General features: G+C 49.8%; 1 protein-coding gene across 1 annotated transcript in view; it reads left to right on the top strand.

Annotated features, from left to right (window-relative positions):
• The window catches only part of LOC142821565 (uncharacterized), a 26863-nt gene extending 4260 nt beyond the window's left edge, over positions 1-22603 (top strand). The window contains exons 3-6 of the mRNA XM_089771016.1: positions 203-316; positions 13575-13775; positions 14967-15080; positions 15375-22603. Of these exons, the coding sequence (XP_089627142.1) occupies positions 203-316; positions 13575-13775; positions 14967-15080; positions 15375-16939 (1994 nt within the window). The 3' untranslated portion in view covers positions 16940-22603. The remainder of the gene's footprint in view (positions 1-202; positions 317-13574; positions 13776-14966; positions 15081-15374) is intronic.

The raw sequence follows: 22603 nt of genomic DNA, 5'->3' as shown, positions 1-22603 counted from the left end.
TTTGTCACCAGCTGGTCTCTCCGGGCCAGAGGTGAAGAACAGCAGTGGGACTTTTCAGGGGAAGGTTGCACAGCCATGGACTGTGTTGCCCCTGCTCTCAGGCTGGGGGAATTCAAAGAATTCTAACTCCAGGCCTGTTAGAGCTGAGACTCGCTAGCCAAATCTTATAATCTGTAAATGAAATGGAATTGTTTCTGTCCAGGTGTGAGACGGGGCAGTTCCAGCTGCCAGAGGAGATTTCCCCTGAACTGGAAGAACAAGTCAATGCTTTCTCCCAGAAAACAATTGCTCTGTCGGAGACTGAGGGAATTCAAAGGTACCTAGAAGGGATGGATGAGGGGAAAGTTGTTTAACTATTAGAAACTATTGAATCTGGCCTCTGAAGCCAACCTTCCCCTACCTCAATTCCCACGTGGAGAATGACGGCCCCATCATGCTGCTCTCCTTAGAGGCACTGAGCAAACAGAGTCAAGTGCTTGCAGATAGAGCCAGGGGTTTGCAAACTCTGAGCCTCCTGTTAGTGTCAAGGGATCCAAATAGCTAAAGTGAATGTCATGGCAATATCTTCTCCCAGCGCACCTCTAGGTTATGCCAAGAGGTGGTAAGTGACTGAGAGAAACCAGGTGGGAGGGTACGAGGAGGGAAAAGTAAATCTCACTTTCAGTTTGTGTCTCCTGGCGCGGGGATGAGGCTGCAGAGATGTTGGCTCCATTGCTGGGAGGTGCCCAAGTGAGAGAGGACACAGAAGGTTTCAGACCTTTTCATGCTAAACACTTGTCTGGTCTCTGATACAATTGAAACGCAGAGTTCAGCACAGGGACATTATTACACATAGGAGAGCCTGGAATCTCACCTCTCTTATCCCTTTCTCCACCACACACTCTCCCCTCTGCACTGGAGAGAGCAAGAGGAAAATCCCTGGGAGCTTTCAGACAGGGTGAGTTTGCTGGTGGAAATTCTTTAAATGATGAGAAAATTCCTGTGATAACATCTTCATGGGATTGTCATTGAAGTTACCAGCCAGAAGTTACCGGCGAGCACAGCCCTAAACCTCACCCACTGATCAGTGAGGAGCCCCTTGGGCACTGCATGGGGACCTGCAGACACTTTGAGAAACACTGATCTATGAGGTGTGATGCTAAATGGGTGAAGTTAAAGGACACAACAGACGGCACCTTCAGGCTCAGATTTCACTGCTCAGTCAGTTTCAATATGGGGTTGGTTTCAAACAATATAGAGGCTGAAAAGCTGGGAGCTGTCTGGCTTCCACGGTATCAGTTTGTTCATGGTGAGAAATTGCTGGATCCCCACGGGCTCTTCGGTCTAGTGCAGGCCTGGGCAAAATACAGCCCATGGGCCAGATCTAGCTCGCCAGGCCATCGGATCTGGCTCACTGATGCTTGGCGAGCAATGGGCTAGTTCCGTACTTGCCACTTCCCACCTCCAAGCCACTAAAAGTGAAGGTGAGCCCGGAGGTGAAGCGGGAAGGCTATAGGCACTGCTTCCATCCCTAGGACAATCTCATTGGCTGGTTTCTGGCCAGAAAGGAAGCACCGTGCCCTCTCCCCTCCGGTTCATAGTTATTCACACACCCACATAGCCCCTGCAGCCTTTGCAAGGGTTGGGCAGGCTCCCTGCCTGCCTCAGAGAGGTGCTTGGCTGCTGGTCGGGAGTCACTCAGGTAAGTCTCCTGGCCAAAGCCTGCCTCTGGCACCCTTACCTCTCCCTTCCCCTCCTAATTCTCTGCCCCCTCCCACTCCTGCCCCCCACTTCACATACCCAAACTCTTAGTTCTCTTCCTGTATTCAAGTATGCAGGAAGCTCTTCATGGCCAGAAACCCTCAGCCCCTTATTTGCCCACTCAACCACTTCTCTAAATTAACTTTTTTTTTAAATATCTCATGAGTAGTTGGCTAATTCAGTGCCCAGATCACACCTGCCTCCTTCACCCAAAGTCCTTCCCAGACCCCTTTCCCTCCTGCATCCCAAAGCCTCACCCAAAACTCCCTTGTTCTCCCAGTGTCCATCCTATATCCTGAATCTCCTGCTTAATGTCTTGGAAGAGTGCAGCCCTCAACCACTTTCCAAAATCTTGGGGTTCCCTCCTCTGCTCCCCCGCCATCAAAATGAATTGCCCACTCCTGGTCTAGTGGATATAGTTCAGTGAGAGTCAATAACAGAAAGCTGCAGCCGGAGAATTTCAGGCTAGAGAGGAGGCACAAATATTTGATGGGTAAGAAGATTAGCTGCTGAAACAAATGAGCAAAGAAGTGGTGGGTTCTCCCATCTCTTGATGTTGTTGGGATTTTGTGGTTCCCAGAGAGTCAGGTGCTGGGCAGAATCAAGGGTCTTCGATACTTCAATTCAGTTCCATTCAACAAGACCTTATTCAGTGTGCACAAAGGGAGAGCTCCTGGTACTAAAATCAGCCAGAGCCCCTCGAGTAAGGAGCTCCTCCCCTTGCTGTTTTATAGCATATGGCAGTTACAGGTTACATAACACAAACTTCTAAACCAATCAGATTCAACCTTTCCATATATGGCTTTGTCACATGCTTGTACTTCTCCACTCCACATGTTGAGTTCACTCCCCTCCCCTTGGCCTTTTCTAGACTGTTCCTAGGGTGGTGAGCCACAGTATGCTTTTTTATGCATATCTACTTTCCAAACCACATTTTGTTTAAAATGAACACATGCATACCCTTCAGCTCCCCCATTTGGTTTTGGGGCTAAGAACAATTCTTAGACCCCACTAACACCACTTCCTTGTATTTATTAGGAGCTATAATTGACCTTATCAACACTTAACTGCAGTTTTGGTAACAGAATTAAACAGTACATTCAACCTTTAATACATAATGATATGTACACTAAAAGTAATAAGTCCCCATATCCATTGCGAAAACACAACTGAAATCCATCCCCAGGGAATCTCTGTTCCCACAATAGCAAACTCTTCTATCCACTGAATCACTGTAATTGCCTTACCACTTCTTTCATAATATCTTCCACAATAAGAAGAACGAGATGTTCAAGCCAGGCTTACCTTCCAAAGCTAAATACCCAAATCCACACCAGGTAGTGGAGTCTTTCTTCACTGTTATATCATCCATTAAATTAAACATTACATGCACCATTAAGTCAGGTCCCAACATTTGAGATAGGGCTTGTCCTGACTCCATGTTTCTTATATGCAAAACCCATCCTCCCAGGATGTAACATTGGTCCCATGGGAAAGCTATATAGTTAGCTCCAGCCATTATTACATACTCAGCTACACAGGTGTCTATGAAATGAGAATGGGAGTGGGTGGAAGGGCTGAGCCTCCAATCCAGGAAACCAACCCACAGGAATTAACACCTCTCCAAAGATGGAATGATCATTCCAAAATGCCTGTTATCAATAGAGACCACTCCCCTGCCATCATCCAAGGTGAAGACATTCAGTCTTTGAGAACTGCGGCTCTCACCCAACAGGGCACCTGTGACAGGAGCAAGTCTCCTATCAGGGCTGCAACTTTCATGTTGAACACCATGCCAGTATGATAACACCATTCCAGACCAATGCTTGCTCATACATCTTAGTAGTTTTTAATAGATGGCTGAGTACAACAGTGAGGACCTAACCAACTATGTTGCTGAGTTAAGGTGATATCTAACTTGATTAGACATGAGCCCTATTCTCACCACAATAAACTGTCATCCCTGCCACTAACAAATTTTTAACCCAGTCTCTATTATGAGATTTGATAGCTTGAGTAATGGCATTTACAACTGATCCAGTGGCTCCTCCCCAGGTGACTCCATCAATAAAACACTGAAAGCCACAGCAGTATTATTAAGATGAGACCTCTAAAAGAACTTTCAAGTCTCAGAAACCACTCAAAACAATTAGTAGATCACAAAAAAATTCCTACATCAATTTTAAACTGGGAATATCAAATTAAAACACTTAACAATATTGAGAATGGCCCTCAAGGAGTCCATAGAGTAAACAGAGATTATTGTGCCCTATGTTGAGTGTCACCCTTGTATAATTTTACTCGTGACAGGTGCACCCAAACTGGAATTCCAGTGACCTGGGCCGCTGAAGGAGTTACCAGGAGGACCATGTGAGGTCCAGTCCAGGCTGGTTCAAAGGTTCATTTTCTATAGGCTTTCACCAGTACCTGATCACCGGGCTGCACCTCACATATGTCCTCTTCGCTAGCCTTTGGGTCTGGTTCAGTTCGGGGGTCCTGTGAGACACACTGAGATAATAATTTACAATATTCAGCAAGCTGGTCACCCATGACATACAACTCCCCCGCTCCAATGCACAGATTTCCTGGTGTCCTCATTGCCCGCCCTGTCAGCATTTCAAAAGGAGATAAGGAATGTGGATTAGTAGGACTGGATCTCATAGACATGAGAACCACTGGTACATTGGTGACCCAGTCTTTCCCTGTAGCAGAAAACATCTGTTTGGTTAGTTTGTTTTTAATAGTTCGGTTAACTCTTTCTACTAATCCCGAACTCGGTATGGAAGGGACAGTGGAATTTCTGTTTGATCCCCAGTGCCATGCATACCGTTATCATCACCTTCCCTGTAAAGTGGGTACCTTGGTCACTATCAATGAAGCATGGAAATCCCCATTGGGGAATTATTTCGGTCATCAATATTTTAGCTACATCAGACACAGTGGCCTTGGCCACTGGGAAAGCTTCTACCCACTTAGTAAAGTGATCCACGATCACCAGAACATATTCTTTCCCTCTGCACTTTGGCAGGGGTCCAATGAAATCTATTTGTAACTGTGTGAAGGGCTGTGTTGGTCTTGGCTGATGTCGCATTCTTACTTTTACTGTGGGAGCAGAATTACATTGAGCACATGTTACACACCTCCTCACATAATCATGCACATTTGCATTAAGCTTAGGATGCCACCAGGTGTCTGACATCCGGTGGATCACCCTCCGTGCTCCATCATGTCCCAACATGTGATATATTTGTATCATAGTTCCCATCAGCACATTTGGTAACACTAATGTGTTTCCTGGGCCTCTCCAAGTGTTATCATCACACAGTTTGCCCTCATTATCCATCCATAACCACTTCTCTGCCCTTGGTGCAGCGTGTTGGATGTCCTGTAATTCAAAAAAGTTTGGGGTTTTTATGAGAGGCTGTGTTGTAGCAATCAATTGCATCTCTTTACCTTCCACAGCTGCTCGTTTAGCTAGTTTGTCTGCCCATTGGTTCCCGTTACTATGAGGGTCTGTCCCTCTTGTGTGGGCCCTCACTTTTATCACTGTTAATTTGGTAGATTTCTGCATGGCTGCATGAAGTCTCTCCACTATTCCCCCATTTTGTATTGGGGATCCTGTACTCATCAGGAATCCCCAATTTACCCATAAGTTAATATAATCACGTACAACCCCAAATGCATATCTAGAATCAGTATATATGTTTGCAGCATGACCTTTTGCAGCTTCACATGCTGCAACTAATGCCTGCAGTTCTGCTACTTGTGCAGATGCCCCAGACAAACTGCTGTGTGCCACCAGCTGTCCATCTTGAGTACAAACAGCCCATCCTGTGTGTCACTTGCCATCCACATAGAAGGAAGAACCATCTACGTATAGGCAAGGGGCACCAGGTATTTCAGTTTATTTTACCAATGGAAGGCCCATGGGCTCTTCCTCAAGGCGACAATGATGTGGGTGTCCCTCATCTGGGGTAGGCATGAGGGTGGCAGGGTTTAACGATGACGCTCTTTGCAGGTGTACCGAAGGCATTAGCAAGCTTGTTTCCCATCGAGTCCATCTTGCCACATGGACTGCTGAAGATTTCTTCCCTGGTAAAATAGCAAGCACAGTGTGAGAGACAACAATATTTACATCCTGTGCACCAATAAGTGGTGTGGCCTGATTTAGAGCCATAGAAGCTCCTTCCACTGCCTGAAGGCATGGTGGCATTGCTTGAGCGACAGCATCTAGTTTAGAAGAGTAGTATGCTACTGGGTGCTGTTTGTCCCCATGATTTTGCGTTACCCCCAGGGACATATGGCAGCAGTGTTATGTCTACACTACAAAGTTAGTTCGAACTAACGGACGTTAGTTCGAACTAACTTTCATAGGCGCTACACTAGCGCTCCGTTAGTTCGAATTTAATTCGAACTAACGGAGCGCTTAGTTCGAACTAGGTAATCCTCATTTTACGAGGATTAAGCCTAGTTCGAACTAGCTAGTTCGAATTAAGGGCTGTGTAGCCCCTTAATTCGAACTAGTGGGAGGCTAGCCCTCCCCAGCTTTCCCTGGTGGCCACTCTGGCCAACACCAGGGAAACTCGTATGCCCCCCTCCCGGCCCCGGACTCCTTAAAGGGGCACGGGCTGGCTACGATGCCCGTGCCAGGTGCAAGCTGAGGGGGAAATCTCACTCCCCTGGGGTACAGAGCCCCCAGAAGGATCCTAGGCCAGAGGTCAAATCAGTGAGGCAGGAGAGAAATCTAGAAGGAAAAACTTTATGATGTATGCATGCAGGCTGTCACATCAAGAGTGAAAGCAGCACTGAGAGACAGATTTAGGTATCCTATATACAGAATGCTTAGACAGTTCAGTTGTTGATTGTTATTCTTTAACATTTCAAAGTCTCAGCAGAAGTACTCTGAGACTTCTGTCCACCCCAGGAGTGCTAGAAGTAAGTTTTACAGAACAAAGGCACATGAGAATGTGGAGTGAGTGGTCTTACAAGCCAAACTGACAAAGATAAGAGTATACATGATAATTTGTGACAGACTAGGAGTATCCTTGAATTTGAGATAGGCATTTGTAAGGGTCTTTGATTAGAGTTAATTTGATTTCACTCTGATACAGGGAGAGAGGTCGGAAAACTTTTAACCCTTACAGTTTTCTTTTAGAGAGTTTTGATTTCTGCACAGTCCCCCCTTAGACACAATTGGAGTTATTTGATTTTCCCCACAATTCCCCCCTTTAATACTCCTATTGGAGTATTACTCATAGTTTATCCTGGACATTCTTAGGTATTCTTCTTCTGCTAGGATGCTTAGCCCATCCCCATCTCCCAAATTTTCCGTCCTCAATACGTCTCTGGTTTGGTTGTGAGCAGATCTTTGGGATTTGTGATTGCACTGTCTCAAAGTACCTTTGGTGCAGGTAATGCAATAGTTAATGAGCACATATATTATCACAAATATGACAATAATGATTATCAGATATTTCAGCAAGGCTTTTAAGGTTCCTCCAAACCACCCTCCAATATTTGGGAGCCAGTTCAAGGGATCCCATTCTTGGATTTAACCTTACTTTACGATAGCAGGTATTTTCTGGGATCCACCCCAGATCTTTACCAGTGCCAAATTTGTTTTCAAAACATAAGGGAAACATAGTCCCTGATGGATGTAATGCTTGAGTTAGGGGAATTCTTGAGGCTATTAGATTTTTATGCCAAATCTGCCTGTTTTCCCCATGACTATGTATTCCTGGTACAGCGTTATCATTCTGGGCATCTACGCACTCCCGCTCTCCTGTAGAGTACTGACTACCAGTAAATCTGAATTTTAGGGGTCTGGTCCACTAGCAAAGCAGTCTCTTTAACTAAGCTTAATCAGTTAGTATTGTTTGGCTTGCCTCTGCAGGCACTCTTCGAGATTTCGTAGTCTCTTAGTTCACTCAATACTGGAATGGATTCCTCTTTGTGAGAGCTACGGGGCGCCAGGCTCACCTGTAGGTCTTTGCTGGTACAATCCTACCTCTCAGGTTGTACCTCGAAGCTCCTGGTGGAGGAAGGTTTGGTAACAGTCTTTTGAGAGTCTGCCACCTTGGTCCGCTGAACCTCGTCCTCAGGCGATTCCTCCGGGGAGGGATCCTGGGTGACGGGGTCAATCAGCTCTGTTGGATCTGCAGTTTGGCGTACATGACTTGCGTGGATCCACGAGGGGCGCTCCTTCACCTTTACTGCTGTGTGGGTGATGAGCAGCAATTGGAACGGTCCTTTCCACCGGGCTGTCAGGGAATTCTTTCTGCGATGTTTCTTCACGAACACGTAGTCGCCTGGTTGGATGTTGTGGCACGGTACATCAGTAGGTACTGGGAGGGCTTCCTTTACCTGCAGGTGCAAGCTCTCCTAACCGTCATTTTATGTCTAGGTTTCTTCTTTCTGTGTGGCCTCTAGCCTGTGGGCCTCCTGCAACATTAAACTGCTTACAAATCACACATGAATTAAATATGAATTAGATATTCTTGACAGCTTCTAGGTGCATGCCTGGGCCGTACCATTGTTTTGGGATCTGTGAGGCCACCCCCCTTTTGCTCATGTGTGTCATTTGATGAGACACCTGAGCAAGCTGTCGTGTGAGAGATTTGTCAAAGTCAGACAGGACTCACAGATTTGGCAGACTGCTCTGTTTATTCAGCAAAGCTTTGCTAAAATGCATGGAGAAAATGTGAGTACCATACAAGGTTCAAACCCCTTGATTTTATATAGTCAAAAGGCCAAGTTAACAAGATGAAAGGGTGTGGCAAAAATTCACTTTATTAGTGTGGTTAAGTATCTTCATTTCAATATCAAGCACACAGCAAGCTCCTGGCTATATCTCCCTGATTATCTGGAATTGCTTTCTGTCTAACACCTAATGTTCCTTTTCCTGTTAAACTCAGGCCCAAATTGGCTAGCACCTTGATCTGCATACCTACAATCAACATTAACATACTTTTCTTCTTCCTCTTAAAAGACAAACAGAATTCCTTCAACTTATTCAATTATTACAGTACAATTCATCTTTCTCTTACAGTATAATTCTTTCTACTTTCACAGATTTTTGGGGCGACTGGGCAGCCATCAGGTGTAACCATTATCCCAGCTGGGGATAAGGAGCAGCTTGCTTTCTCCCAAAGGATTTTCTCTGCGGGTTGAGTAGCTTGCTGTAGTTCTATCAGGTCCTGCAAAGAAACAGGGAGGGAAAGAGAGACCAGAATCTGAAAGGGAGCCAGAGGTCCATGTGCTGCTGCATGTCTGGCTGCTGCATTAGCATTCCCATTACCCAGAGAAACAGGATCAGTGGCACCTGTGTGGGCCGGGCAATGGGTAATAGAGAGGGATGTGGGTAGCTGAATAGCATCAAGGAGTTGGGAGATAAGGGGACCATGAGAGATAGCAGAGCCCGAAGAGGTAAGGAAACCTCGTTGTTTCCAAATTTGTCCTGTGGCATGACAGAGAAAGCATACTTTGAATCAGTATAAATGGCAGCAGACTGTCCGGAAGCTAAAAGGCAAGCATGAATTAAAGCGATGAGCTCAGCAGACTGAGCTGATTTTGATTCCTGGAAGAGAAAAGGCCTCTAAAACATCATTATCTGAGACCACTGCATATCCAGCCTTTAGTTTACCAACTGAATTTCTTTTACATGAGCCATCAGTGTACAATACAAGATTTGCATTTTCCACCAGTTGATCAAACAAATTTTTGGGGAGGTTTTACACAGTGCTCAAGCAATTCTTCACAGTTATGGGTATGTGCTTTACCATTAGAGGGTAAAGGAGAAAAAGTAGCTGGGTTAAGTACATTACATCTTTGAATTACCACATTTGGGGAAGAGAGGATAACATTCTCATATAGGGTTTGTCTCTGAACAGATAGGTGCTGGGTGCGGTGTCGCTGTAAGAGAGCAGAGACAGCATGAGGGACCTGTAAGATAATGCTGTGGCCTAATGTGACAGGTTGGGCCTTTTTAAAGTAATTTAGCAGTAGCTGCAACTGCCCTCAGACAAAGTGGGAACCCACGGGCTACTGAGTCCAGTGTTGCAGAAAAATAAGCTACTGGACGAGGTGTGGGTCCAAGGGGTTGACAGAGAACTCCAGCTGCAATTCCATCCTGTTCATGACAAAACAGAGTAAAAGGCTTGCTATAATTAGGTAAGCCTAGAGCAGGTGGCTGTGAGAGAAGAGTTTTAAGGGAAAGGAAAGCAGATTCACATTCTGGGGACCAGGTCACTAGGTCAGGAGCTAAGTCTAAGAGTAGAATAGTAAGGGGTCTGGTGAGTCCAGAAAAATTAGGAATCCATTGTCTGCAATATCTTGCAGTACCCAGAAATTTGTGTACTTTGGTGAAAGGGTGAGGAATGGAAAGAACATGTGAGATTCGCTCAGATGTTAACTGGCGGCCATCTCCTGAAAGTAAATGTCCTAAGTACTGAACTCTTTGTTTTACAAACTGCAATTTGGCTTTGGAAGCCTTGTGACCCTTATTAGCAAGACACTTTAACACATACAAGGTTATCAGTTTTACATCCTCCCTCAGTTTTACTAGCAATTAGCACATCATCAACATACTGAACCAACACAGAATTGCAGGGACGATTTGATTTCACTCTGATACAGGGAGAGAGGTCTGGAAAACTTTTAACCCTTACAGCAGTTTTCTTTTAGAGTGTTTTGATTTCTGCACAGTCCCCCCCTTAGACACAATTGGAGTTATTTGATTTTCCCCACAAAGCCTGCCAGCACCCAGCCAGCAGACCCTGCACCTGGCACGGCACGAGCCAGCCACCCTCTGCCACCCAGCCCTCCGCCTCTTCCCGGGACCAGGCTGGCGGCTCCCGGGAGCTTGCCCGGGACCGCAAGAGGCGGGCACCCGCCTGGGCTAGTGCGGACATCGTGGACCTTGTCCATGATCTCCGCACTAGGCACAGGAAAGTGGCCGTCTAAGGCAGGAGAGCTGCCAGCCTGGCCACCCAGGAGCAGGTGTGCATGAAAATCAAGGGGGTCCACTGAGACCCCTGACACTGAGCCCTGAGCTTACAATGGCCGTCTTGGGTCAGACCAAAGGTCCATCTAGCCCAGTAGCCTGTCTGCCGACAGCGGCCAACCCTAGGGACCCTGGAGGGGATGGACCGAAGACAGTGACCAAGCCATTTGTCTCGTGCCATCCCTCTCCAGCCTTCCACAAACCTTGGGCAGGGACACCACTCCTACCCCCTGGCTAATACCACTCCATGGACCCAACCTCCATGACTTGATCTCACTTCCCTTTAAACTCTGTTCTAGTTCTAGCCTTCACAGCCTCGTGCAGCAAAGAGTTCCACAGGTTGACTCTTTGCTTTGTGAAGAACAACTTTCTGTTACTAGTTTGAAGCCTCCTACTCTTTCCTTTCCTTTGGTGTCCTCTAGTCCTTCTTTATGGGAACTAATGAAGAACTTTTCTGTATGCACTCTCTCCACCCAACTCCTGCTTTTAGAGACCTCTGTCCTGTTCCCCCTCCTTCTCCTCTTTTCTAAGCTGAAAAGTCCCAGTCTCTTTAGCCTCTCTTCATATGGGACCTGTTCCCAACCCCTGATCATTTTAGTTGCCCTCCCCTCTCCCAGCCTCTCTCTTCCTCTCTCCCACCTCCTTTTCCCAGTCACCCCCAGTTTTGTTCAATAAAGACAGATTCCATTTTTGAACACAGTTGTCCTTTATTTTGTACATCAAGAAGAAGGGCTAGGGAAGGGTAAGTGGAAGGAGGTGAGGGAGGAATGGGGTACGCGCCCCCGATGGGGAGGACTGGGCTGGCTCTGCAGACTTCTGGGGGTGGAAGTTCTCCTGCAGCCCCCCGAATTGCCCCCTCTCCCCAGATGGCAGCCTGCAGCAAGTGCAGCCGGTTTGATGGCTGAGTGGTGTGATGTGCCCAGTGTGGGTATTCTGGGCAATCCAAGCCAGGACTGCTTTGCAAGCGGGACACCCCTGAGAACTGTCTGTCCGGGGTGGGAGTCGGGACCCTTTAAGCACAGCCCTCGGCTAGCCTGAGACAGCATCTCCACGCTCTAAGTCCTCCTCTGATGCCCTGCTGGCACTGCTTCTGGCCATCCTTAAGCCTGGTTCAGGGTCCACTTAATGTGGACATGCTAGTTCGAATTAGCAAAATGCTAATTCGAACTAGTTTTTTTGTCTGGATCCGTTAGTTCGAATTAGCTTAGTTCAAATTAACTAATTCGAACTAAGTTAGTTCGAATTAACGTTGTAGTGTAGACGTACCCTCACTGACATGCATGGACAATGTAAAAGGCATTAATGGATTAGGAAGTCCCAACCCTGGGGCAGTACTTAGCCTTTGTTTCAATGTGGTAAATGCCTGTTCACAGTCAAGTGTCCATTCGATTGCCTCATGTAGTCCACCAGCACCCTTCAGGAGATTGAGAGGCTGGACAATCCTTGAATAAAAAGCTGCTCCCCGTCTCCCTGGTCTGCAGGGAGACGGGGAGCAAAGCCTCGGAGCACGCCCGCAGTGGGACGGCCCGGGCGCGCTTGAGCTGTCCCCCTGCGGGCATGCTCCGTGGCTTTGCTCCCCGTCTCCCAACCAGCAGACCAGGGAGACGGGGAGCAAAGCCGTGGAGCACGCCCGCAGGGGGACAGCTCAAGCGCGCCCGGGCTGTCCTGCTGCGGGCGTGCTCCGCGGCTTTGCTCCCAGTCTCCCTGGTCTGCAGGGAGACGGGGAGCAAAGCCTTGGAGCATGCGGGCAGCGGGACAGCCCAGGCACGCTTGGGCTGTCCCGCTGCGGGCGTGCTCCAAGGCTTTGCTCCCCGTCTCCCTGGTCTGACCAGCAGACCAGGGAGATGGGGAGCAAAGCCTCGGAGCACACCAGCGGTGGGACAGCCGCGGCGCACCTGGACTGTCCCGCTGCCCGCGTGCTCTGCGGCTTTGCTCCGTGTTTCCCAGCTCAGCAGACCAGGGAGACAGAGCAAAGCCGTGGAAGACTTGGGCATCCCGCCACCCCCTTCTCCCTGGTCTGCTGGGGGGGGGGGGTGCAGCTAGTGCCCCCCCAGCAGACCAGGCTTTTCTTGCCTACCCCTGGGGTAGAGCAGCTGGGGGCTGCCGGGTAGGTCCCGCAGCGCCGCTCCGGACCAACCTGGCAGCACCCCAGCTGCTCTGCCCCAGGCGTCCTGATTCAGCCGCTGCTGGTCAGTTTCAGCTGAGGAGCCGCGTTACTGGAGCAACCCAGCAGCACCCCAGCTGCTCTGCCCCAGGTGTCCCCAAGTCAGCTGCTGCTGAAACTGACCAGTGGCTGACTACAGGAAGCCCGAGGCAGAGTTGCTCTGCCCCAGGCTTCCTGGAATCAGCCGCTGATCAGTTTCAGCAGCAGCTGACTTGGGGACGCCTGGGTTTCTTAAGTTGAATCTGTATGTAAGGCAGAACTGGCGTCCAGATTCAGCCGCGGTTGAAACTGATCAGTTTCAGCAGCGGCTGACACCAGTTCCGACTTACATACAGATTCAACTTAAGAACAAACCTACAGTCCCTATCTTGTATGTAACCCGGGGACTACCTGTATGTGGCTTGTTAGCAGAAACACTGGGTGCTGAGAACTGAATCCCATTGCTGCAGGCAAGGTAATGTAACTGAAGCCAGGTATTTAGAGAAATAAATACAGCTTTCAGATCTAACTCCGTGTGTGGTGTTTATGGAATATCTAGACTCAGCGTTTGCCCAAATCTGCAGAGTCCAGTGTGTGTGTCACCAGCGACAGAGTCTGGGCAGAATTGGGGTGTGGAAAGGATTAAAGCCCTTTTTGAAATGTCTTCAGTTCCCCTTCTCCCCCTGCCAGGCTGCAGAACACCCATGTCTGACTCCAGCTCAGCCCCTGACCTGCAGAGCCAGGGACAGGAAATGGCCGTGGCGGAGCCGGTGAGCTTCGAAGAGGTGGCTGTGTATTTTTCTGAGGAGGAATGGGCCCTGCTGGACCCGGGCCAGAGAGCCCTCTACACGGATGTGATGCAGGAGAATTACGAGGCTTTGAGCTGGCTGGGTGAGGATTCCTATCCCCTTGTGTAACAAAAGCTGGGTGGGCTCTGGAGCAGCTGGGTTGGGTTTGGTTCAGGGTCCCTTGTTGCCCGAACCCCCAATATCAGCAGTATCTGCCCCAGTAATCCTGGCTCCTGTGTGAGAGGAGGTTCAGTGACATAATAGCGGTACTGCTTTTCCCACAGCCAAGGTCTCATTGCGGTTCCCACCATCTTGCCCATGTTGTGCCTTGGCCAGAGGTGTGGGATTGGATGTAGCTGCTCTTAGTGTCTGCAGGGTCACCTTGTGCTATTGTCTGAGCCCCTGGAAGAAAGATGCCAACTCAGAGTCCTTCCCTGCCTCTGTTAGATTCTGTGTAACCCAGAGAGGCACCAAACGGCAAGCCCGACTGGCCACAAGAGGAAGGCTGCTGCTGCTGGCAGAGTAGAACCAAGGCTGCAGAAGGGGAGCTGAGCTGCAGGAGCATCTACGAGCAGCAGAGAAGCAGCCCATCCTGTCTCCACCTTGGCTGGCCACAGGAACAGGCCAGCACTGCCCTGGCTGTCTTCAAGACTGACAGCTGTTGTGGGCCGCTGACAGGGCCCACCCAGGCACAGTCAGTTAGGATCAGGAGTGTGGACCATAGACAGGGCCTGAAGTGGCCAGCCAAGGATTCATTTTCCTGATCAGACAATTCCCCTGCCTCCTTCTGGCTCAAGTAGAGCATCTGAGCCCAAGAGCAGGGCAAGTCCAGCCCCCAGCCAAGAGCTTTGTGGGCAGAGCCCATAGGGCTCTAGAGCTCTGCTGGATCCTTTCCCTCCCAGCCCTGGAGACCTGACGTGTCAGCTCAAATATGAGTCCTGGCTAGGGGTGTCTGTCAGTTCTGAGCATCCTAGAGCTCTCCCCTTATGAGCAGTGTGTTCCTGTCCTGCCCAAGTATGGAACAAGCCCTAAGGGAGACTGAGTTGTATCCTGCAAAGTGCAGCAGAGTGCTCAGTTCCCCATGGGAGTCAGCTGGGCTATTCCCAACATTGTAGTGGGGCGGAGGCTGTATGGAATTAGTGTGTCCTGGGATCTTGTACCAGCCAGAGACCAGTCTCTGGAAGGTGGGGAAGGAGCCTCTCTGGGTAGGAGACTCAGATCCTGGCTTTGGAAGCAGGAATGGCACAGACCTTAATGAACAAAATCAGCACTTAGTTAATTGCTCCCCGAATAGGATTTCCAGTCCCCAAAGCTCATGTGCTCTCCTGGGTGGAGCAAAGGGAAGAGCTGCAGATCCCGGATCTCCAAGGCTGTGAGGAAGGGGAGATCATCAGTGACACCCACACAGGTGAGAAATCAGCTAACCTGACTCAAACTGTGTTCTCATAGCAGATGTTGATTGTATGTTTTCATCAAATCTGATTGGCCCTTCAGCCTGTCTTCAAATCCAGTCTGAGAGTGCTGTGTGGGGAAAGAGTGATGGGGGAGCAGGGTGAACTCAGCTCATGATTATTGTATCTTTCCAGCCATTCTTTGGGTGTCGTCCCCCCCCCCTCCACATTTTCTGTTCACCATTACGAATTTTTCTTTCACCTCAGTACACGGAATGACTCCTCTGTGGTTTCTCTCTCCATCCCAGCAGGTGATGGGATGCTGAATGAATACAGTGAGAGGCGTCTTCAGGAGGAAGGACCTGAGCAAATGGCTCCATGTGGGGTGTTAGTGGAAAGATCTGAAGGGCATGTTTCTCAAAGTCCTGAGCAAGGAGAGACTTGTGAGAGTCAGCGTAGTCTACAAAGGCAGCAGGGAAACCATCCAGGAGCAGGACAGGATAAATCCAGTCACAGGAGCAGAAGGTTAAAAACAAACACAGAAACTGTTCAAAAGAAAATCCCCCATCAACATTCACCTTGTGCTTGCAGTGACTGTGCAATTCCTATTCAACATGACAGAGCCCAAACGGGAGAGAAACCCTTCAGCTGCTCTGACTGTGGGAAAAGCTTCAGAAAGACCTCAACCCTTGTTATCCATAGGAGAGCCCACACAGGGGAGAAACCCTTCAGCTGCTCTGACTGTGGGAAAAGCTTCAGTCACAGGGCACACCTTGTTAGACATAGGAGAGCCCACACAGGAGATAAAGCCTTCAGCTGCTCTGACTGTGGGAAAAGCTTCAGTCGGCAGTCATACCTTGTTATCCATAGGAGAGCCCACACAGGAGAGAAACCCTTCAGCTGCTCTGACTGTGGGAAAAGCTTCAGTGACAGGTCATACCTTGTTAGCCATAGGAGAACCCACACAGGAGAGAAACCCTTCAGCTGCTCTGACTGTGGGAAAAGCTTCAGTCAGACCTCAACCCTTGTTAGGCATAGGAGAGCCCACACAGGAGAGAAACCCTTTAGCTGCTCTGACTGTGGGAAAAGCTTCAGTCAGACCTCAACCCTTGTTATACATAGGAGAGCCCACACAGGAGAGAAACCCTTCAGCTGCTCTGACTGTGGGAAAAGCTTCAGTCGGAGGTCACACCTTGTTATCCATAGGAGAGTTCACACAGCAGAGAAACCCTTCAGTTGCTCTAACTGTGGGAAAAGCTTCAGTAACAGGTCACACCTTGTTATCCATAGGAGAGCCCACACAGGAGATAAACCCTTCAGCTGCTCTGACTGTGGGAAAAGCTTCAATGACCGGTCACAGCTTGTTATCCATAGGAGAGTTCACACGGGAGAGAAGCCCTTCAGCTGCTCTGACTGTGGGAAAAGCTTCAGTCACAGTTCACACCTTGTTAGACATAGGAGAGTCCACACAGGAGAAAAACCCTTCAACTGCTCTGACTGTGGGAAAAGCTTCAGTCGGCGGTCATACCTTATTACGCATAAGAGAGCCCACACAGGAGAGAAACCCTTCAGCTGCTCTGACTGTGGGAAAAGATTCTATGACCGGTCACAGCTTGTTATCCATAGGAGAATTCACACAGGAGAGAAACCCTTCAGCTGCTCTGACTGTGGGAAAAGCTTCAGTGACAGGTCACAGCTTGTTAGGCATAGGAGAGTTCACACAGGGGAGAAACCCTTCAGCTGCTCTGGCTGTGGGAAAAGCTTCAGTCAGACCTCAACCCTTGTTAGACATAAGAAAACCCATATGGAAGAAGTTATTCAGCTGCTTTCACTGAAGGAAATGCTGCAGTCGGAGGTCACACCTTGTTATCCATGAGAACTCTCACAGGAGTGAAATTCTTTTAACTGCTCTGAGTTTGGGATTTGCTATAGCGAGAGTTCAAGCCTTGTTGCATATAGTTAAACCCACATAGGTGAGAAACCTTATAGTGGTGGTGAGCAAAATTTTCTCGGTTAGCAGAATCCAGCCTTCCTAAGACTTTAATCCTGTCCATAAGGCAGTGCCAGGCCTCACCTCCAAATGAGCATGTGCTGAGAAGGAAGGAGCTTAGCCCCACCCCCTCTTCATGCTTTGTAGCCACTAGAGAGGAGGCAGCAGTAGGCCCAGTCTTTTCCACACAACCTGAGGCCGGCACTAGAGGCACTGCTGCTACTGTACTGCTTGCCTCCAGGGCCACATGACCATGTCAGGGGTGCCTCTGGGGCTGGTCCTGGGCTGCATGGCTGCAGCAGCAACACCTCCAGCCCTAGACTGAATGGGTGCGGTAGTGGTGCCTCTGGTGTCCGGGGCTGGTTCTAGTCTGTGTGGCTGCTGCTGCAGTAGAGCCTCCCTCTGGAGTGACTAGGACAGTGTGACTGGAGATGTTGCTGCAAGGGGGCCCAAATCCAGGTAATATTTGCTGTCCTTCCCAATCTCCTCAATTCCCTTCCCTCCAGCAGCCAGCACCCCCAGCTTGCACTGACACCCTCCTTTTTTCTTGCACCCTCTCTCCTGGCCACACACTGAACCTTCCCCCAGGCCAGACACCTGCCTGCTTGTGCATCCCAGATCCTTCTTCAAGACCCCAACCCTTTCTTGAGGCCCCTGTCACATTATTGGATTTTAAGGTGAGCATACAGATAACTGCTGTGATCACGGGGAACTGTTTGCCCCAAATTTGGTACAGAGTGGGTCGTGCGAGGTGTCAAATGAAAGCTGATATTGTGCTGATTCTATGTGGTATTCATGTACTTCTTTGGAGTTTGTATGGGGAGTTATGACTATGGGCTCTGCTGATGCTGTGTATGGACTGCTTGTCATGAGGAAGGAATTTCCAATGAGTGACTATGCTAATCAGTATGGTTCCAAGGACAATGGTTCTCAGGGTGGCCAATACACACCTGAGGAATGCGTGTGGAAAGCTGCAAAGCAGCCAGGGCACAATGACTACTGCCATATGAAACAGGTCACTTGACTGTGTGATTAGCTCTAGCTTGAGAGACACCAGAAATGAATATCAAATGCCATGAGGGGGGCTCCGTCTTGCTACTTATCCCGGATGCAGCGTTGCTAAGGACAGAGACAAGGGGAAGGATTGCTGACCCATCCTGACATACGATGTACACCAAAGACTTTTATGCTAGCAGTTTGTAACATCTCCTCTAAGATCCTGCATCAAGAACTTGCTGATTGATGTATATAATGTATTCTCCTTAACAACCTTACTCTCAACCTTTTCTTTCTTTTATTAATAAACCTTTAGATTCTAAAGGATTGGTCCACTGTGATCTGGTGGGTAAGATCTAAAGTATAAATTGACCAGGGATTCATGGCTTTTTCTTTGGAACTGGGTGGATCTGTTCTGGATTGGAGAGATTGGGCTCTATAACCCCTCACCTGTGTATAAGTCCAGGGCTGATTGTGGCATAAGAAGAGCTGGGGTATCTGAGGGGTTTTGCTCATGAGGCTTCCGGCAGGCTGGATTGGCAGCTGAAGTGCTCAGTGTGACTGGTTTGTGGCCTATTTTGGAAAGGTCTCCAGTCAGGGGCTGTCAACAGTCCTGGTTATGAGCAATTTTCCCTTAGTGGATTCCCTCAGTGGTGCTCAAGCCCGGCCCGGCCCGGCTAATCACAGCCCTGCCCTCTGCAAACCTTCTGTAGATTACTGTTGCTAATGGAAACTCACTGTTAATTACATAGTCAAGCCATTTTGCTAGGACTGCATCTGGGCAGTTGCATTTAAATTATTAAAGAGATTAAACCTTTTAACTTTCTCATGTTAGTTAATCAAACTTTATTTTAAATGAAGTAAAATATTTATGTCCAATACATGCTCTGGAGGTAGGCCTCACTAGCCTGGCCAAAGACTGAACCGTACGTAGTGCATCCTGTGTCAGAAGCGAGCTTCCTAAGCAAGTTGAGCGAGAAACCACAATGCTGTTAAACAAACAAACAAAAAATTGCACTGCTTGCAATTTATCGGGACAAGCAGAGATTACCATTTAAGGATAAAGTGCCTTACTTCCTCTTTTCTCTGTACATTTCCACTGTGACTTTGTAAGAAGGTATAAATATCTCAGGCATTTGAGTGTGAGGAAGGGGCTTGTATTGGTAAGGGGTGACTCCCTGCCATCTGTGACAACCCCCCCCCCAGCTGGATTATTAAGGTGGTTTTGTATGTCTTGAACCGTAAAGCTAGCGTGTGTTTATTCCACGACAGCTGGGAGCAGCTGAAGCCAAGTGCCCTGTTCTACTGTGTCAACAATCTCTGAGGTGGCATAAAATCCCCTCTCCGGTTTCTAACCCTGAAATGTCATCGTCTTTATGATGTCATTCCTGGCCTCTTGATACAGCCTTTGAACTCGGATGCAGAGCTATGTCTACATTGGCAGGTTCTTGTGCAAGAATGGCTGTTCTTGTGCAAGAATCCGCAGAGCGTCCACGCTGCCTGCCTGCTCTTGTGCAAGAAGATTTACAGTACGGCGTGGTAAGAGAGGGCTTCTTGTGCAAGAGCTATGCTCTTTTTTTAACAGGTGTAAGCCCTCTTGCACAGGGGCTCTTGCACAAGAGGGCAGTGTGGATGCTCGGCAGGGGTTTCTTGTGCAAGAAAGCCCTATGGCTAAAATGGCAATTGGAAAGTTATTGCACAAGAGAGCATCCACACCACCATCGATGCTCTTGCACAAAAGCACAGCTCACACATGGCAGTGTGGACATGTTCTTGCACAAAACTTCTTGCACAAGAACCCAAAAGTGTAGACATAGCCCAGATGTTTGCTTACCAGAGATGGAGAGATGCCAAAATAGACTAAGCCATCTCAAGAGAGGCTTCTGCCAAAGCTAGGGATTGATCCAGGACCCTTCAAATCTTCAGTCTAACACGCTCCCAACTGAACTACTTTGGCAACTGTTTGCAGCTTTCTAAGGCCAACACTTCTGTGACGTAGTGGGGATACCTTGCTGGTTGCTATGCTGGGCAGTGGGCTGTGGGTGACCTCCACTGGCTGCTGTCTGTAGTACAGCCCAGCAGGGTAGTGGGTGAGTCGTCATGCAAAAAGGGTCTCTCAACCTGTCCGACCAGCTACCCCCCAGGGAGAGAAACAAAGGAAGGTGGAATGCCGCCCCTGGCTGGGGGGCAGGGCTAGAAGAGAGTTAGTTAGTTTCTGTCTGGGATCATGGAGGAGACAGCCTAGGGAAAGGGGCTGGAATTTAGGGGCCCAGTCTCCCCCATCTTAAGGGGGACTGAGGCATCCTAGCCCCAGTTCCTGTAACCAGATTAGACCTATGCTGTGCTGTATCCTGGAGGAGCAATAAACTCCTTCTATTTTACTGGCTAGTGGAGTCTGTTCATGCCACTACGGGGGTGCAGGAGACGGGAAAACCCCAACGCATCGTCACACTGGTGTCAGAAGTGGGATGCACTGCACCCCGTGGATGGAGCTTTCAACGGCGAGCGACAAGGCACAATAGAAGCAAGAGCCCTGGAGCCAGGCATGCTGGAGACAGAGCAAAGTGGTTCCTGAGAATCGTGGGGCACTGCAGCACTAGACTGGTAAGTCTGCACTGAGGGGACCAGCGGGGAGATGGCTTATGCCCAACTCTTGAAGGCAGAGCTGGTGAAGCTGTGCGGAGAGAGGGGCTTGCCTCTGTGGAAAGCAACCAAGGCCCAGCTGATTGCCAGGCTGGAGGAGAATGCCCAGTCACAGGGCCAGGCTCTTGTGCCTGTGGGAAGCAGCCAGACCCCACCTGGGAAAGTCTCAGGCTCAGAGAGGGGGCGGAGCACTGGAGCCCACTGGAGAGATGGGACAGCTTCCCAGGGAAGCCCTGCAAGCCGTAGTCCACGTAGGGCAAGGTCTAGCCCAGCAGAGCTGCAGCGGCTGGAGATCCAGCTGCGGATGAAGGAATTGGAAGTAGAGGACCAAGAGAAGGAGCGCCAAGATCGAGAAAGGGACCGCCAGGACCGAGAGAGGCAGCGACAGCATGAGTTCGCCATGGCAGAATGGAGAACCAGCAGGGCCCCGACTGCACCAAGTGCGGATGGGTCCCAGGGCTGCGAGACACTTGGAGAGGCTCGTGGTGGCCCAATTGAAGGACATGGGCAACATAGACGGGTTCCTTAGCTCCTTTGAGAGGGCCTGTGGACTGCAACGGGTCCCCCCAGCTGACTGGCTGCAGGAGCTCATCCCCGCACTGAACCAGGAGGTTGCCAGAGTGATCAGTCAGCTGGAGGACCTACAGCCAGGGGATTACAACTGAGTCAAGGAGGCCCTGCTGCACAAGTTCAGGCAGACCCCTGAGATGTACAGGAAGAAGTTCCAGGGGGTGCAGAAGGAGCCACGGGAGACCTATGTGGACCTGGCCTCCTGCGTGGTGCAATACTGCCACAAGTGAGTGTCTGGAGTCGGAACCCAGACCACAGAGGAGCTGCTAAAGCTGGTCATGATGGAGCAGTTCTATGAAGCATGCACACCCAGACTGAGGCTATGGCTCAAGGACCGAAGACCAGAGAACCCTCAGGAGGCCGGGAGATTGGTGGATGAGTTCACAGAGAGCCGGTCTGGGTGTGAACGGGAGTCCCGGAGAGAAAGGGAATTGCGCAGAGACCAGTTCTCGGCTGAGTGATGGAGAGAGGCACCTCCGAGGCGAGCCCCAGTGACCAGGACCAATAATCGATGCCCCAGAAAACCAGCCAGGGCCAGGGCAGAGCTGACCCAAAAGAGCCTGCAGGGCCTAACTTGCCATTGCTGTGGGCAAAAAGGCCACAAGAGGGCTCAGTGCACCAGGTCCCATGACCTGGGACTTTCCAGGGTTAACTGGCTGGAGCTGAAGGAAGGGCAGGCTGCCCCAGAGGCTGGGGCCAGCGGGCAAACCTCAGAGAGGGGGGAAGGATGCTCAGTGCACCTCCCCTTGGAGGTCTGACCCTCGGGAGGCAGATTTCTCCATGTACCAGGTGGGGGCAGGACAGCCCCTGCAGAGCGAATATCTCATACCTCATACCTCTGCAGGTGGACGGCAAGGGGGTGACGGGTTTCTGGGATGCAGGGGCGGAGGTGACGCTGGCCTGGTCCGACATAGTGGCCCCAGACCAGGTACTACCCCACACTCAACTGACCCTGAAGGGCATAGACAGGTCCCTGTTTAAGGTGCCTGTAGCCAGGGTGCATCTGAAATGGGGGGCCAAGGAAGGTCTCAAGGAAGTGGGGGTGCACCCGCACTTGCCCACGGAAGTGCTGATGGGGAATGACCTAGAGAAGTGGACCCATGAATCCCAGTGGGCTCTAGTCACCACCCAGAGCCAGAACCAGCAAGGGGCTGGCAACCTGGATCCAGGGGAGGACTCCCAGCAGGGTCCTCAGGGTCCCATCACAGTGGACACGGGGTCCAGCCAAGCTGGGACTCCGGACGTAGGCAAAGGTGGGGAACAGGTCCCGATCCCTGCCCCAGTGGCTGAATTCCAGGCTGAAGTGCAGGCAGACCTCTCCTTGCAGAGGCTGAGGGACCA

Source organism: Pelodiscus sinensis, chromosome 19 (assembly GCF_052426305.1).
Source record: "Pelodiscus sinensis isolate ZL-2025 chromosome 19, ASM5242630v1, whole genome shotgun sequence".
NCBI lineage: Eukaryota > Metazoa > Chordata > Testudines > Trionychidae > Pelodiscus > Pelodiscus sinensis.
This window is presented reverse-complemented; position numbering and strand designations above follow the sequence as displayed.